Below are 16,380 nucleotides of genomic sequence, written 5' to 3'. Positions count from 1 at the left end.
TCCCTAAACACCATGTTTAAATAGCGCTTTAGCATTAGCGTCCTCCCTAAACACCTTGTTTAAATAGCGCTTTAGCATTAGCTTCCTCCCTAAACACCATGTTTAAATAGCACTTTAGCATTAGCGTCCTCCCTAAACACCTTGTTTAAATAGCGCTTTAGCATTAGCGTCCTCCCTAAACACCATGTTTAAATGGCGCTTTAGCATTAGCTTCCTCCCTAAACACCGTGTTTAAATAGCGCTTTAGCATTAGCTTCCTCTCTAAACACCATGTTTAAATAGCGCTTTAGCATTAGCTTCCTCCCTAAACACCATGTTTAAATAGCGCTTTAGCATTAGCTTCCTCCCTAAACACCGTGTTTAAATAGCGCTTTAGCATTAGCTAAGGTTTATGGAGGTATTTGGGAGCAACTGTCAACACAAACCCTCTCCTGTCATGAAGTGTTCAAAGATTTACATGCTAGTTTTAGACACAGGCTCATTCTAAGATGTTCCAGACTTTTATCCTAACAAAATCAGCTGAGTAAGTCACATCTGTGCTCCCTTATGGAGACCCCTCTGGAAATGATTGTGAAAAAACTCAGGGGCTGCGTTGCATGTGTTGAGAACAGCGTAAGACTTAACTTTTTAATGAATTTGAATACATTTTGTCTCCTCTCTGATTAATAGGAATCTAAAATGCCTGAAGCATTTGATTTGTGCTGCTGTTTAATGTAACTTTTACAAAGTCAGATGTCCATAAAACATCAGAACATGAGAGTTTCTTAATGAATCTCTACCTCTGCGCACCTCTCAGCCATGTTTGGAGTATGACTGACTGACTGACTGCAAGCAACTCTAGCGTGCAACTTCATTTTCCATTTTTGATTTCAACCCTGGAGTACTAAGCAACCCTCTGTGTTCCTCCTCCAATCTCTGCAGACCTGATTACTCCAGATGCTATGCATTTCTCATTACCAGCATAACAAATTACTTCTCAGGCTTGTTAAAATCAAAAGGTATGCCATGATGTAATGTTAGCAGGGGACACAGCACGAAGAACTGATGGCAAACTAAATGGGACCCCTGAAGTTTGGGTCTGCGCGTCACATGTGGCTCCTCAGCCTGCAAATAATTTAGGCTTAAATTTAGAGCTTTACCCAGAATGAAAAGTCAAATCAGCCCTGTCATCAGTTTGAGCTCTGTGGCCACATTCATTGGTAATCAGCTCTGCATCACCTATGCCAAGAAACGTTTCACATCTCCATCCATGTTTACCCGCCGTCCTTTTTTCTCTCGCCACGGCTGCTTTTGGTTCGGTCTCTTCTTTATTTTTAATTAGGCTGCTTTGCTCTATTTTCATTCTGACTCACTCAGTGCCACATATGTTATGTGTTAATTTAATGACAAAAATCTGAAAGGTGTCCCATTGAGCTCTTTGTTACGATAACCACGAATCTCTCATGAGTTAATTCACAGTAACCTGACCTTGCAGAGGGCAAAAGCGTCACAGGATTTTCAACACATTCTCAGTTTCTCTTGTAAATGTCTTCCTCTGTTTTTATCCCATCTGATCTTCCACATGTTTCCTGTTTCAGCAGCAAACTACAAGCAGGATGGATTACTTTTGCTAAGACGATGCTGCTCTTTCTTTCATAAAAACTGGATTTGTGGAGAAATGGAAACTCTGCAGCTCCTCCAGAGTCACAGTGATGTTCTCCTGTTAGTTTTGACTAAAAGGAGTTTTTGCAGAGAGATTCAAACAGCAGCTTTATTCTTAATTAGTGGGACTCTGAAGGCTGTTAGTTGCTTTGATTTTTATTTAAGAAAATAAAAGCAAAGGGAGCCAAATAAAAAAAAAGTTATAATTTAATTTGGTGAAAATATTTTAAACTCTTGTAACGTTATCTATCTGTTTTTCAATTCTACTTGACATTGTTTGAATTAAGACATTGAACTTTATGGTTTCAACTTCACAAAATGCAAAAAAGAAAGTTTAAGTAATATGAATACTTTTGAAATTCAATTCATTTAAAAAATACTTTGAAGGTCCCAGAGGAAAGTTAAATATTACGCAATTTTCTTAAAACATTTGTTGAAGATGGCTGTGAATGATCTCCTGTAGCTGTCAGTGTTACAGTGAGTCTGAAGAAGCCTCTGACTGAAGACTCTGGTATAAGAAACATTCTCAGGGTTATCCATAAATTTCTTAATTTTTATTGCTACATATTCTAACTTCAATTTTCTCTAATTTTCCTGAATTGGATGACTGTAGTTAAAAACATATGATGTGACCTAAAGTCAATAAAATGGGGAACATTATATGGCAATATCTGGCTTAAAAGGCTCAAAAACGGCAGCCATCTTGAAATATTCAAGTCGCTAATGGAAAATTTGGAGAAAATATGACCTCAGTGGAGAACGATTTTTACAATAACATGCGATTAAAAATACTAAAATGACCTTCATGTGTCACATACAGATGTGGGTAAAGTTTCCTAAAATGGTATTCAAGTAAAAGTAGCACTATTTAAAAATATCTTGCCGTTTCAGACTAAAAGGACATAAACTACTGCTTGTTTTAGCAGATGTACTCTGCTTTTAGCAGTAAGAGTAGTGATATTTCAACATATTTTTGCTCAAGTAAAAGTAAAACGTAGCCGTCCAAGAAATGACTCCAGTAAGAGTTTAAAAAGTATTTGGTAGGGTTACGGTTAGTTTAGTGGAAATTTTGATATTTTAAAGAAAAAAATTACAATAATTCAGATAAGTAACACAAAATAACAAATTTGGGCAAAAGAAATTCTTTTCCAAATTAATTTCTTTCAATAAAGAAGTTATGAAACTAACAAAAACTGCAGGTGTGTCTCTGTGTCTGGTGAATGTTTGATTAAAATATGTTTGTTCTTCATTCAATGGGTAGAAAATCCAGAAATTTTACTCAAGTAAGAGTAGAAATACTTCATGGTAAAAGTAAAATAAATTCTCCTAAAAGTAAATTTTTTAGAAAAGGTTACTGAAGTAAATGTAATTGAGTAAATGTAACTAGTTACTACCCAGCTCTGCTCAGATATCTGTTGTGATCGAGGAAGTATAACTAAATGACGATCTGGTTAACCTGAACTAAAACAGAACTTTGTAAATTAATCAGGCATTAATCTTTGTGCTCCACTACATTCAACAGATTTAATCTTTTTTACTCGGCATTGACTCCAGTTGGACATGATTTTTGCTGAAGTTCCAGCTTTGTTTCTATGTTTTCTCCTCATTCTGATTTCATGTTGGCTTGTGTTTCTTAGTTTTTGTGAAAACTGTGTTTTTGTGACCTTTATCCTGTTCATGCTACATGCTTACAGTTTTGCAGCTCCAGAAACCTGCAAACTGCAGGTCCACAGGATGATGACCAACTGCACAAAAACAAGTCCTGAATTTCTCGGTATTCCCATAAGCTGTGCTGTGGTTGTTTAAACATGTGGTTTTAATTGTGGCCAGACTTTTCTTCCTTGTTCTCTCGTTATTTGGCTTCTTTCCTCCCTGAATCTCCTAACAAACATTTGGACTGAATCTGCAGGCCGGTGTCAGATCCAGTTTGACTTTCCTTTAGCAGCAATGTTTCTGTGTGTGCTGTTACAACTATAAATAAATGCAACGATCTCTAGAGTTTCATGATATAATTTAAATTATAATCAGCACCAAATAAAGGTTTAGTCCTCAGGGTTTCCTTTTTGGAAAACAAAACATCTGTAATGTAATGTGAAAATGCCTCTTCTGTCATCTTTTTAATTTTATTAGACAACTCTGGCACCATTCCCAAGCTTGTTTTAGGTATTTTTTAAATTCTTTTTATAGAACTTTAAGAACTATGTTCTGTCCTGTGAGTTGTATATTTAGATTTTCTGCTTACTTGTTTTAGGACATTGAGGAAATTTAGCTATAATGCTAATTTCTTCAAGAATTATGATTAATTTGCATTGTTTTAATCAAATAAATAAAATTAAATGAAATGTCTTTCAGTCAAAAAGCATGATGCTACCATCACTATGCTTCACTCTTGGTGTTAATGATGTGTAGTTTTTGTTTTTTCATTCATTTTATTATGGATAAAAAGTTGAACTAATCAAACCAATTCAGGTTTGTTTTTGCAAATTTTATCTGATCTGTATAAGATCTGTTTTGCCACCTAGATGGATTAAATTATTTTTAATAATTTCTGATACTTTTTATAATAACTTGTTATATAGTTTTCTGTATTTTGTATTTGCACTGATTGTATTCATTGGCAATATTTGTGTAATTAATTCATTTTTACTTAATTTTGTTCAACTTTTGTTTATTTTTAGCAATGAGAAGTTACTCATTGTCCAGGCACAGCAGATAAAAAGTTGTATTTTGTCTAATTCTGTAGAAAACATTTACAGAAATGTTGACTAATGTGCATTATCATGTTAGTTAACAAATAAATGATTAAATTAGAAGTCAAAATTCTATTATCATTGCCTACACTGAGTCTCTGACTTTTAAAATCTAAAGAGTCTTATTTTTATTCAGTTCAGCGAAATAAAACAAATTTAGAGCCTCAAATGTTACATAAGCCTCCCAGTATTGTTCTTCTCTTTTTATCATAACTTTTCAGCCAGTTTTAAGTAAATAATTCTTTAATATTGGTGAAAATGTTCTTGTTCTATTAAGATATTTCACTTATGAAATGAGAAAATGTCTTGTTCTAAGTCAAATAATCTGCCGAAGGAACAAGTACTTTTTCATCAATGTATCTTGATGAAAAGTTAATTATAAGTTAGTTTTGTCTTATTTCAAGTGTACGAAGATATTTGGACTAGAAAATACACAAAAATTCTTGGCAAGATTTAGATTTTTGCAGTGCTGCTGTTCTCTGTCAGCCATACATAAAATAATTAACTGTGTTTGTAAAGTTTTTCCTGTTTTTGCAGGACCTCCAGGCCCGAAGGGTGAAAAGGGAGACTTTGGACAAACGGGCCATCCTGGCGTTCCCGGGATCTCTGGCCTACAAGGTGGGTGAAGCCACCCAGTTGAACCGAATCTAACGGACCATCAGGAGTGAAAGCTGTAAACAATCTGCAGGTTTAAATCAGGACTACATTTTGATCAAACATTGACTCAAGTCTAAAAGAGGTCTGGATGAAGCTTCAGCTCTGAAATCAGGTTTGTTGCTTGGTGGGAAGTCCCCAATGCAAAAACAACTTTAACTACACTTGGACCAGTTACATAGTGGCAGAACAACCCAGAAAAATTTACTTTCCCAGTAACAGAAAATGCATAGGAATGCATAAAAATAATCTTCTTTGTACAGACAGGTTGGAAAAATGTGTGTAGCACATCTACTGGCTAAATAGTTTTGAGTCATTTTAATTAGCTGCCCTGTAAACATTCATTGTAAACAACAGATTTGGGAGTTATGAGCATATGGGGAAAATAAAGATTTGTTTTTGAGTTGCAGGATTGGTGGAAGCATAAAGACCAGAGATTAGTTTCTCATCTCGTTTTTCTGCCTTTACATTCAGACACTTTTCTTATATAGGAAGTGGACCGACTGAATGGTCACCTACATATTAAGAAAACAACATTCCAGACTTTGGGTGGGGATTTATTTTCAGACAAGGCCAGTGGGATGGATAATCCATCTTCCTCTCTCTGTTAAAAGACAGCATAAATCTTCATCTACGAGAAATCTCGAGCTCAGATCCATTTTACTTTTTTTCTCCTTTTATAAGAGACCGCATAAGTATATATATATATACAGTACAGACCAAAAGTTTGGACACACCTTCTTATTGAATTCAATGAGAAAGTGTGTCCAAACCTTTGGTCTGTACTGTATATATATATATATAAACAACAACTGTATGAACCCAGATGTTCTGGAGCTCTCTCTTGCTTGGCACCTTTTGAATTATCAAGCCTGCTGTCATTTTCCATCCAAGAAACTCTCCAAACATTTCCAAGAAACATGGCCTGTTTTATGTTTTAGGGGGATTCCTCATCAGCTGCCTGGCTTCTTTTAACAAAAAGAAAAAAGTTTCTAAGTTTTAGTTGAAATAAAAACAGAACAAAGACAAAAACATAAAGTCTTATCAAGTATTTTTTGTCTAGTTTCCAGCGCAAATACTGTAATACACTTGAAATAAGACTAAACTAACTTAAAAGCAACTTTTCAGCTTGATACAGGAGCTTGTTTTAAGTCAGTAATTCCTTAATATTGATGAAAAAGTTCTAGTTCCACTGCCGCCGTTACCTAGCAACGCCAGCCAAGCCCAGCCCGTCACTTAGCAACCCAGTTCTAGTTCCCTTGGCACTGGTAACAAAATATCTTCTTATAAGTGAAATAATCTGCCAGTGGAACTAGAACTTTTTCTTCAATATTGAGGAATTATTTACTTAAAACAAGCTCTTATATCTTGCTGTAAAGTTACTTGTTAGCTGGTTTTGTCTTATTTTAAATGTACTGATGAATTTGCAATATAAAATAGACCAAAATTACTTGGTAAGATTTTGTGTTTATGGAGTGAAAAAGTGGAACAAGATGTTTTTTTTATATATTAAAATTTATACAATTATAAGTTATAATATGGGAAAAATGTTTTGTTCCACTGGTAGTTTATCTAACTTACAGCTAGTAATTTTTCATCAATATTAAGGAATTATTCACTTAAAAAAGCGTCTATATGTTGCTGAAGTTACTTGTAAGTCAGTTTTGTCTTATTTGAAGCCTAAGATGTTTGCACTACACTGTAAAAAAGAAAACATTTCTAATTTATGGTAAAATACCAGAAATTTTCCACAGCTGCCGGTATTTTATTGTAAATTAGAGACTTTTTTATGGTGTAGAAGCTAGACCAGTAATACTTGGTAAGGTTTTGTGTTTTTGCAAAGTGAGAAGCATCTATTTTCCTTATAAAACCAGTAAAATGTTTTTTATAACACAACTCTCAATGGTTATAATTGTTGTTTTTAGTGGAAAAGAGAGAGCTCTATGAAAAGTTAGTTCAAAAATATATAAATTTAGGTTGTTTTGAAGAAATTGAAATCGGTACAAAGTCACGATTTGAAATAGTTTGTTGTCCACAATTAATCAAAAGCGTAGCTTAACATCTGTTGCTGTTTTATGTGAGTAAAAGCCTCCTGATGGTCTGGATTTTTGGAATAAAACCAGATCTGGAAAGCTTGTAAAACACGACAGACATGCAACCCCAATCATCTTTTGAAGAAAACTTTGACCACAGGGTTGCTTGTCGCTTATCCCAACCAGACACGATGCTGCAGGCCAAGCTTATCTTAACAAAATACCTTCAAGATCATCTGATTACATAAAGCCTACAGCCTTATGTAAAGCAGCTGCATATTAAGTCTTGGCATGTTTAAAAATTCAGTCATTATATTAGAGATGTTTGGCTACTTTAACTGCTTTAACGTCTACAGTTTTTGAAAAACTATCTGGATGAAACAACAAAGTGTTTTATTTATATCTGTGTTTTGTTTGTTTTGTGGCGGAGAAACTTATGAATACATTACAACATAACACAATAGCTGCTGACGCAAAAATAAAAACCTGGCAGATGCATTAGACATCAGTCCAGTGATGAATACAAACATTAAAACTGCATAATGCTTCACAATTTAAATTATTTGTGTTTTGTCAACAAGCATAAGTCGTGCTTACAGCTGTTTGTTCTAATCAGAAACATTGTTTGTGTATCCCTGAGGTCAAAAGCATTTTTTACCTCCTACTGCTTTTAGTTTGGCTCAATCTTTGGTGGTTTGCAATAATCGTTTACTGTAAAATCGGCTCTGTACTGTTGCATTTACGATCAAAAATAGCTATGAAAAATAAATAAAAGCAAGGGGCTAAGGAGCTAAGAACAAAAACAAGGCTGACTTTTTTCACCAAAATGTTTCCACTGAGGCTGGCTAACGTTCTTTAGCTATGCTTCTATAACTAGAAATTGATAAATTGATTCTAAATTAATCTATTTTATTTATTAATTTTGTCTATTCTTTTTGGAATTGCTGTCAAATTAAGTTGATAAAAAGCTAGCTTTGCTAAACCTGAAGCACTAATCATAATCATTAGCTATGCTAACAATAAAGTACCGCAGCAACACCGTATTTAGCAGAAACTAATGCTAAAGTGCTAAATGTGCTAATGCTAAATTATATCTGCCCTTAAAAGACTGCAACCTTCAAGAACCAATTGAAATTAAATGTTATAATTGACATGTTCGTTAATGTCCTTGGATATTGTATTCATGTTTGCATCTTGCTCTCTATTGTCCATGTTTTATTTTGTTTCTTTATGTTATCTGTTTGAAATAAACCTCAACCCAAATGTCAAACTTTATTCAACTGAAAGTTAACAAAACAACCAAGTAAACTAGTCCTTTACATTTTATCTGTAAAAATTTATTTATGGGATATTTATTTATTTATTTATGGGCTGAGTGTGCTAAGCATTTTCAGAGAGAAAAAAATGCAAAAGTGCTAAACGAAAAACTAGCTTTGCTATTAGCGCTGCTGCTAACAGAGTCATTGCCTGCAATGGGTATCAAGCGTAGGCTCATGCTGCCTCTGACTGGTTGTCCTCAATTGTTCAGTTTCTCAGTCCCTGATGAAGCACATAAAGGCATGATGCTGCCACCACCGTGTGTCACGGTGAGCGGTGCTGTGTTCAGAGGGTTGTGCAGCGTTGGCTTTACATCAGACATAGAAATGCTCACTTACAAGTTGACTGTTTTCTGATTAGGAGACTTCAAACTAATTATTTAGGGGTTTCAGATTGAAAAAAACACATTTGTAAAAAGTTTCAAAATTCACACATTATACATTAACTTGGGTTGGAATATTTCATAAAATCCCAATAAAACATGGATTTTGTTTGTGAGATGTTGACACATGAAAAAGCCAAATATGTATGAATCATTTATTTTTTATTCCAATTTACAAGCCTGGTGTTAGTGAATGTTTAGCTTTTCATCACAGTGTTTGCATAAACTGAGGACTTATTTTAATGAGAAATTGATATTTGAATTTCCAAATTATTTCCAAATGTTTTCTTTGGAAATATGTCCATCTGAAATTCACTTGCATGAAATTTGGCAAGTGTTTCTTTCCAATATGGTCCAATTACAATTCGATCCAATGCATTCAAGTCCGGGTGCAAACCCAAATATTTAGTGCAGATCAGTGCAACTATAGTCCAATAACTTGGATAAAAATAAGGATATCTATTGAAGCCAGTACATTGCTCATTGTAACTTTGCACAGGGTGAGTCAGGGTTAACATGGGCGGCCATTTTCCTCCGCCAGTAAACAAAAACATGCATTTTACTGGCATTTTACAATATGAAATAAAACGTTGATGTTTTGCTTTGTTGACCTAAAATGCATTCCTGTTAAGAAAGGAGTTTCCTGTCAAAGTACAGTGAGGTTATAAGCCTTGTGCAGGAAGTTGGAGGGAAGCGCGTTGACCTTAGAGTTGTCGTTTTCAGCTCTGCAGGCTGTTTCCCTCCCAACGATGTCGGATGAAGACAATTTGTTTATATATCACACCACACACTTATGTTCCTCCATTTGAAGCCAACAAGTCTTTCATCACATCCAGCCTCTTTCCTCTTGCTAAGCGATCCAGTTGGACCGACCTGCAGAGTGCTAAGAACACTTTTGTTCCGGATCCAAACCGTGATTGATAGCATTTTCTTAGCGGGTTGTTGAATCGCGTTGAGTTGCATGACATCATCCATCATTGGTTTATTGTGCCTTTCTGGCTCTAACGCTTTTAGCCCAATTATTTCACTCACCTTTAGAGCAGTCACAACTGTGCAGTCGGAGCAAATCAGGGGACAGTGACATTTGAAAATGATTATGTTCTTCAGAGCTGCAATCAATAAGTCATTAACTAACTTAGAGATATTTGCTTACAAAAAACATTCTTAGTTTGTGCCACAGTTTTGAAAGGAACAATGGGAGAGAAATTGGTGTTTTGGCGTAGGTCAAAGAAAACTTTACCATTGTTTTCAAATTGAATTTCCATATAAACAATAGGATGCGGGGGCTTGGAAACATGTTCTGTTGGCCTCAGTTTCTGTCATTTTCCACAGAGGATTCAGGAAATTGGAAATCAGTGTTTCACATTATTAGTTTTATATAACATTCTTCAAATTGTGGTGCTAGATTTCATTTTTTATATGTTTTCCACTTAATTGGCTTTGTCCAAGAAACTGACTGCACCTTTAAATGGGACTTATTATGCAAGATTCACATTTTGCACGTTGTTCTACTTCCATTTGGGTCTCAACTGTTTCTAAAAACAACAGCCAGCCATTTTCTGGTAATAAGCGAATGTTTTTTGGCTTCTGCCGTTTCAAAAACCTTCCAGATGTAACGACATTGTTACTTACCAACCCCACCCAAGCCCAGCCCAGTTATCTAGCAACCCAAGCAGAACTCCAGCATGGTTGGTCAGCTGGTTTTCCCACTGTATATACAATGGCTGCTGGAAGAGAGAAATGTTTTGTTGTTGACTTACCATCCAGAAACAACTTGCTGCATTCTTGTTGGTTGTGCAGGGGGCTCTACTAATGCTTTTCAAAAACGTGCAGTTGTATAATTGTGCATTTGTTTGCAGCCATTTTCACATGCGAATGACAAATCTTGTCTTCCTCAACAAAAACGGTTAGGCACAGAGCATTTTTCCTTGAACAGCTGTTTTCTTTTACTTTTAATTTCATGGTAAGTAGAGCTGTTAACCTCCAGTGACTTTTTACTCAAAATTAGACTACGGAACATCAATTATTGCATCAAACTTGGTTAGTAGAAGTGTTTTTTTGAAGAAAGTTCTCATTTTCATTGCTCAGAATCAACTAAAAGGTTTTCTAGACTAAATTAACTGAGAAAATTACCCTAAAAGTTGGGAACCTTATCAAGACAGAAAAAAATAAAAATTAACTTAAATTGCAGACTTAATGTATGTAGTGCTTTCAACTTTGGTAATCTGGCCAATGTTGCAAAACGTTTGGACTCCCCTGGTATAGAGCTATCGTGACTTGTTCAAGGAAGCATAGTAGATCATGTTTAAATCATAATATGTTTTTACAGCTTTGTGTTTGTTTGTTCTTGCTGCAGGACTTGCAGGAGAGAAGGGAATGCAAGGCCCCCACGGCGTGCAAGGATCTCCTGGGGCCGATGGCCCACGGGGAGAGAAGGGTGAACGCGGACCAGTTGGGCCTAAAGGTACAACAATAATCTAATCTATTGAGAGGGCGTGAGTCTTATTGTTCTAGCTGGGCAATGTAGTGCAGTGTTTCCCAACCCTGGTCCTCAAGGCTCACTGCCCTGCATGTTTTAGGTATTTCCTTGCTTCAGTCCAGCTGATTTCAATTGTTGACTGATGAACAGTTGAACTGCAATCAGTTGAATCAGGCACATTAAAGCAGGGAAACCTCTAAACCATGTAGGACAGTGCGCCTTGAGGACCAGAGTTGGGAAACACTGATGTAGTGCATATAATCACTTCAGATTTGACCTTTTACCCACTTTTTACTGCAAGTACTGCATTTATAACCCATGCAGGTTGCATCCTTTAAGCCGGGGGTTCCCAAATGTTTCCATGCCGTGGCCCCCTGCAGAGCTTTAGCTTCGGGCCAGGGATCCACTTTGTAAAACCACAGAAAATGCTTCATTGAAAATGTTTCTTTGAATTGTAAAATTCAAAAAAACATTGAATTTAAAAAAAAATTCTCAGTGAAAATAGTGAATTTTTTTCACTATTCAATGACTATTACATTTATTTAGCATAAATGCTAACCTCTGATTTTAGTTGGCAACGAATTCTGTGGTGTAAAACTTTATTAGGTAACATATTATGGCTTTATTAATACAATGTTACATATATTACCAGATTAAATTTTACACTGCAATATTTTTATGTTACTCCCATCAACCTTTACTCAATCTCCACAGTTCATGTTTTTGCAGTCACAAAGATGAGCGGAACAAATAACGTTTTTGTGAATTTCTCCTCGGTGGGACAATAAAATGAGATCAAAGAGCAAATTCACTTTGTCGTTCCCCGTATTCAGCCCGTTACCATGGAAACGAGATGAGGAGGAGTCAGATGATATGTCAACCAGTCAGTTTGGTAGAATGAAAGAGACGATGAAAACAAACAAGCATGCAGCCAGAAATTATTGACCTCATTATAGATTACAATCCAATTAATTGATTTATTGATTATTGCGAAACACTTCCACATGTTTTCCTTCCACTCAACTTTATATTAATGTGCTTGAATACTGAGCTTTCTGACTCTCTGTTGGACGTCTGTTAAGTACACTGGTCATTTTATTGATTATTTTACTTTTTAATTAGTCCTGAGTAGCATTAAAATTTTCTCAAACTGAATTTTAGCTGCAAGCCTTAAAATTTAAAATGTAACAAAAGATGTATATTATGTGTTATATTACCAGTTCCACTTTTAGAATTGAAGTAGTGATATAAATAAATCTGCTCATCTTTTTTATTGAGATTTTGGGTTGAGCTCGTGTAACGTAGCCAGAGAGCAAACAAACAAACTATTAGTGCCTTCAAACTGAATCCAAACCTGCATTTACAGAATATATTGACATTTTTAAAACCCATTAACTTAATTTCAGATCTGAGAGTTGTAACTGTATTTTACTGAGCATTAACCAAAGAAAAGAAATACCAGAAGAATCCATTGGCAGCCCAGATGAACCAGCTTTTCACCAGCAATTAAACTCAGCACGTATGCGGTTTGTGGCTAGCCAAGGCTGTGAAGGAAATCTTAAAACCTTGCAAACCAATTTGTGTTGAAAATCCAATCTTTAATTCATGCCAGGCCAACATTGGAATCATTTAACTTCATTTTGTACTTAAAGGAAACTTTTTGAGTGTAAAAACCACTTTATAGTGCAAGTGAGAATTAAGTTTTATACTTGTTTATATTAAAGTTGTTACTGTGTTTTTATACGTTTAAGATTGTATGTGGGTAACATTACACGTTGTAAACTTGCATGACTACTTTATGGCTTATTTTTCTCCATAGCTACAGGAGCTACAGGAGCTACTTTAGATTTCATTTTAACAACCTCACACAAAAAAAATCTTCTTTCTCTACGTTTCACAACTCCCACTTGAAATTTGAAAACATGTTTGTCCTTCAAATCATTTCAGGCTTTCCTCCAAAAAACATTCAGGACACAGTTCTCAAATGGCTTTGTGAAGTAAAATAAAACTTTATAGAGATTTAGCAGGAACTAAAAAAATGTTAACACTTCTGCAGTTCCCAGCAGGTGCAATCGTTTTCTGCTCAGTTTTGGAAACTATAATTATTTCAGCTGCCCCTGCTAATCTGAATGCTGCTCAGCTGTCTCATAATCACTCAGATGTTGCAGTGAAAGTTTTCCTGGATTTAAAACAGCTCTTCTTTGGGAGCTTTTCATTCCAATAAAAACATAAACAATGAATAATCTTAAATTTCCTGTTTTGTTCAGACTAATATTTTATTTTCCGACATTATTAGGTGTTTATATTCATCATAGACAGATTCGCTCCAAAAACATTACACAGACGGTGTGAACAGCAATTCAAGAAATGTTAATTTTTATATAAATAAAGTTGGGAATTATACTTCCTTGAAGATAAAAGTTTTATAAACTTATTGCAGCCGGTTCTTCTAGTGCTGGTTATTTTCTTTTGTGATAAGCTTATGCATGTTTATTAGTCCAGGATGAGTCATATTTTTTATGCATAGTACAAAATTCAGGTTGTATTTTTAATTTCAAAACATTCAGTGTCTGGAATCCATAGTTTTTTCTGCACATTTACCCAACTTTTAATGATCTGATCTAAAACTTGACAATAGAAAAGCCTTGTTGCTACACCTTATCTGTCTTGTTTTTGACTTTTTTTGGCTTCGTAAAATCTGCAAAGCCCAAAATCTGCTGAGATTACCCGAAATCCAGGATCGCCTGCTCAGCTGTTCAAATTAAAACAAAGTTCCCAAAAGTCGTAGTCGTAATGTTTGTGTTTTTTAGTGTTTGTGTCTTCAGCCAACAGCTGTTGGAAATCACGGCTGGTTTAATTTGAAATGTCCAATGTTCAGTCCCACCGTTCACCAAGATCTCTTTAAAAAAAAACAACTTTTTGTTCCCTTCGTTTAGTTATGATCCAACAATGAGAACAACTCTCAACGCCAACTTTATTTTTTTTAATTTGGGCATTTAAAGCTACTTCTATTGGATATAATTGATATGTTTTTCTGGGTATGGGTGGACTCCTATCATTACCTGGTTTGACCTCAGTCCAGGTCCGGACCAAACGGAGTATTAGACCTTGGTCAACTACAAGATTTTACTGGACTGGTTCTGTTTTACCCGAACTGTTTTATATGTTTTAATTTAATCTTTACAGTTATTCCTGACATTGCAAATTTGAGTCACAGCAACTTTTTATTCCAAGATGGCTTCCGTTAGCACACCGCTGCCCATGCCCACCAAAAATTCAGCTACCATGACCAGCCATAGGATGGTTTGGAAAACTGCAATGTCTTAATCTAAATAAAAAATGACTCTAATGGATGACACAAATTATAATCCAGAATTAAAAACCTCTGGCGCATTTCCTGCTTAGCTTTTACATTTTGGCCTGCATCCTGCAACGTTGGCCGACTTGCATCCCTTCATTTGTATTTCTGCTGCAGAAGCAAAAAAGACATCTGGAAGTTCATGTTCTCCCAAACACATTTGGCGAACATTGGTTCAAACCTCTTTAGAGATGTGCTCAGAAAAAAAGGAAAAATATATTCTCCTCTAATGATACCATTTTTGTATCAATAAAGGAAATTAGAGGGAAGTTTTACATCTAATGTTTCTAACCAATGAGCATTAAGCAGGAAACTAGACGTCTCAGATCTATTAGATACATTTTTTTAAAAAAAATCATTTCAATCACAATTATAAGATTAAATGGGCCAAAAAACATTCAGGACAACAACAAAAAAATAAAAATAAAGTGAAGTTGTAATACAGGAAGCAAAAATTCATCCCAGCTAGGGGATCATATTTAGGGAATTAAATAAAGTTTTGTTTGGGAAATCTTTGGCTGTTTTTACCCAAACAGCTGTTTTCACCTGGAACAGCTGACACATTTCACAGTGAGAGACTTTAATCACAAAGTGTTTGTGAGCTACCACACACGTAGGCAGCATATTTCACCAGCAGATATCTCTCCTGTCTTTAATGTGACCTGTCAAAATAAAGGAAATGTCCGAATCATAACCACATGTTGCAGTCATTAACCCAGGATTACTAAAGAAAACATGGAAAGACTCGCTTCAGAATAGCTCTTTGGGTTTAAATCATTTGAATGAATAAACAATTTTATTGAATTTTACAACAAAATATAAAGATCGTATTAATTTCTTAACTTAGACAGTAAAAACTAATCAGTTTGGAAGAGGTAGAGGATGATCAGGTGACCAGGAAGTTGTTGCTAGTAAGGCCAGCCAAGCCCACCCTGTCACCTAGCAACCCAGTTCTAGTTCCACTGGTGCCGTCACCTAGCAACGCTAGCCATACCCAGCCCGTCACCTAGCAACCAAGTTCTAGTAAATAATAATAATCCACTGGCAGATTATTTTATTTATAACATTTGAAAAATGTATTAAATGAAATAATCTGCCAATGGACTAAGTTCATTTTTTATCAATATTAAAGAATTATTGACTTAAAAGTAACTAGCTAGTTTTGTCTTATTTCAAGTGTATGAAGATTCAGGCTTGATAATTTGTTTCTAGCTGTGATAACTGAAGTTGTTCTGGCTTTAGATCGCTCCTCTTCAGGTCCTAAGACACTAGAACCATTAAATTAAATAAATCACTCATGTTAATAATGTTGTCCTGAAGATTTCAAATGCTATTTTAAAAGCTACAGCAACACGTTAATTTCAAACGTCTTTCAGGGCCGCTGAAATCCAGGCCGACTTGGTGGCTCTTAAATCCGATGGTTGTCTGTATTTTGTGGCTCAGCAGTAGCTTATGGTGTGTTTGTGTTTTCCCTGCTGTATGTTTTAGTTGTTAAGGATGTGGTCGAAATGCATCCAGCCCTGACAACTCTGCGCGTCACAGGCAGGATGTGTCCGCCTGGTAGGACCAAACACAGGCTGTAAAACATGGCTGGTGGGCCTGAGGGCCACCTCCGCTGACACCTACACCGCAGCGCTACGATTTAAAAGAAAATCAATTTAAAGTTGGGAACAATTCCCAGTTTTTGCTAATCCCCGTACAGTTTGATGGCAGGAACAGCCTTGTGGTTTTGATCCTCACTGCGGAGAGCTAGCAACAAGCCGTTG

The 16,380-nt window shown here is 35.6% G+C and overlaps 1 protein-coding gene across 2 annotated transcripts in view; it reads left to right on the top strand.

Moving 5' to 3' along the window:
• Positions 1-16,380, top strand: part of scara5 (scavenger receptor class A, member 5 (putative)) — a 74,883-nt gene that overhangs the window by 43,368 nt on the left and 15,135 nt on the right. For both annotated transcript variants that reach the window (XM_032586190.1, XM_032586189.1), the window contains exons 8-9: positions 4,929-5,009; positions 11,134-11,241. In XM_032586190.1, coding sequence (XP_032442081.1) covers positions 4,929-5,009; positions 11,134-11,241 — 189 coding nt within the window. The remainder of the gene's footprint in view (positions 1-4,928; positions 5,010-11,133; positions 11,242-16,380) is intronic.

This window comes from Xiphophorus hellerii, chromosome 15 (assembly GCF_003331165.1).
Source record: "Xiphophorus hellerii strain 12219 chromosome 15, Xiphophorus_hellerii-4.1, whole genome shotgun sequence".
NCBI classification, from domain to species: domain Eukaryota; kingdom Metazoa; phylum Chordata; class Actinopteri; order Cyprinodontiformes; family Poeciliidae; genus Xiphophorus; species Xiphophorus hellerii.
The sequence above is the reverse complement of the archived record's forward strand: the minus strand, read 5'-3'. Positions and strand labels throughout refer to the sequence as shown.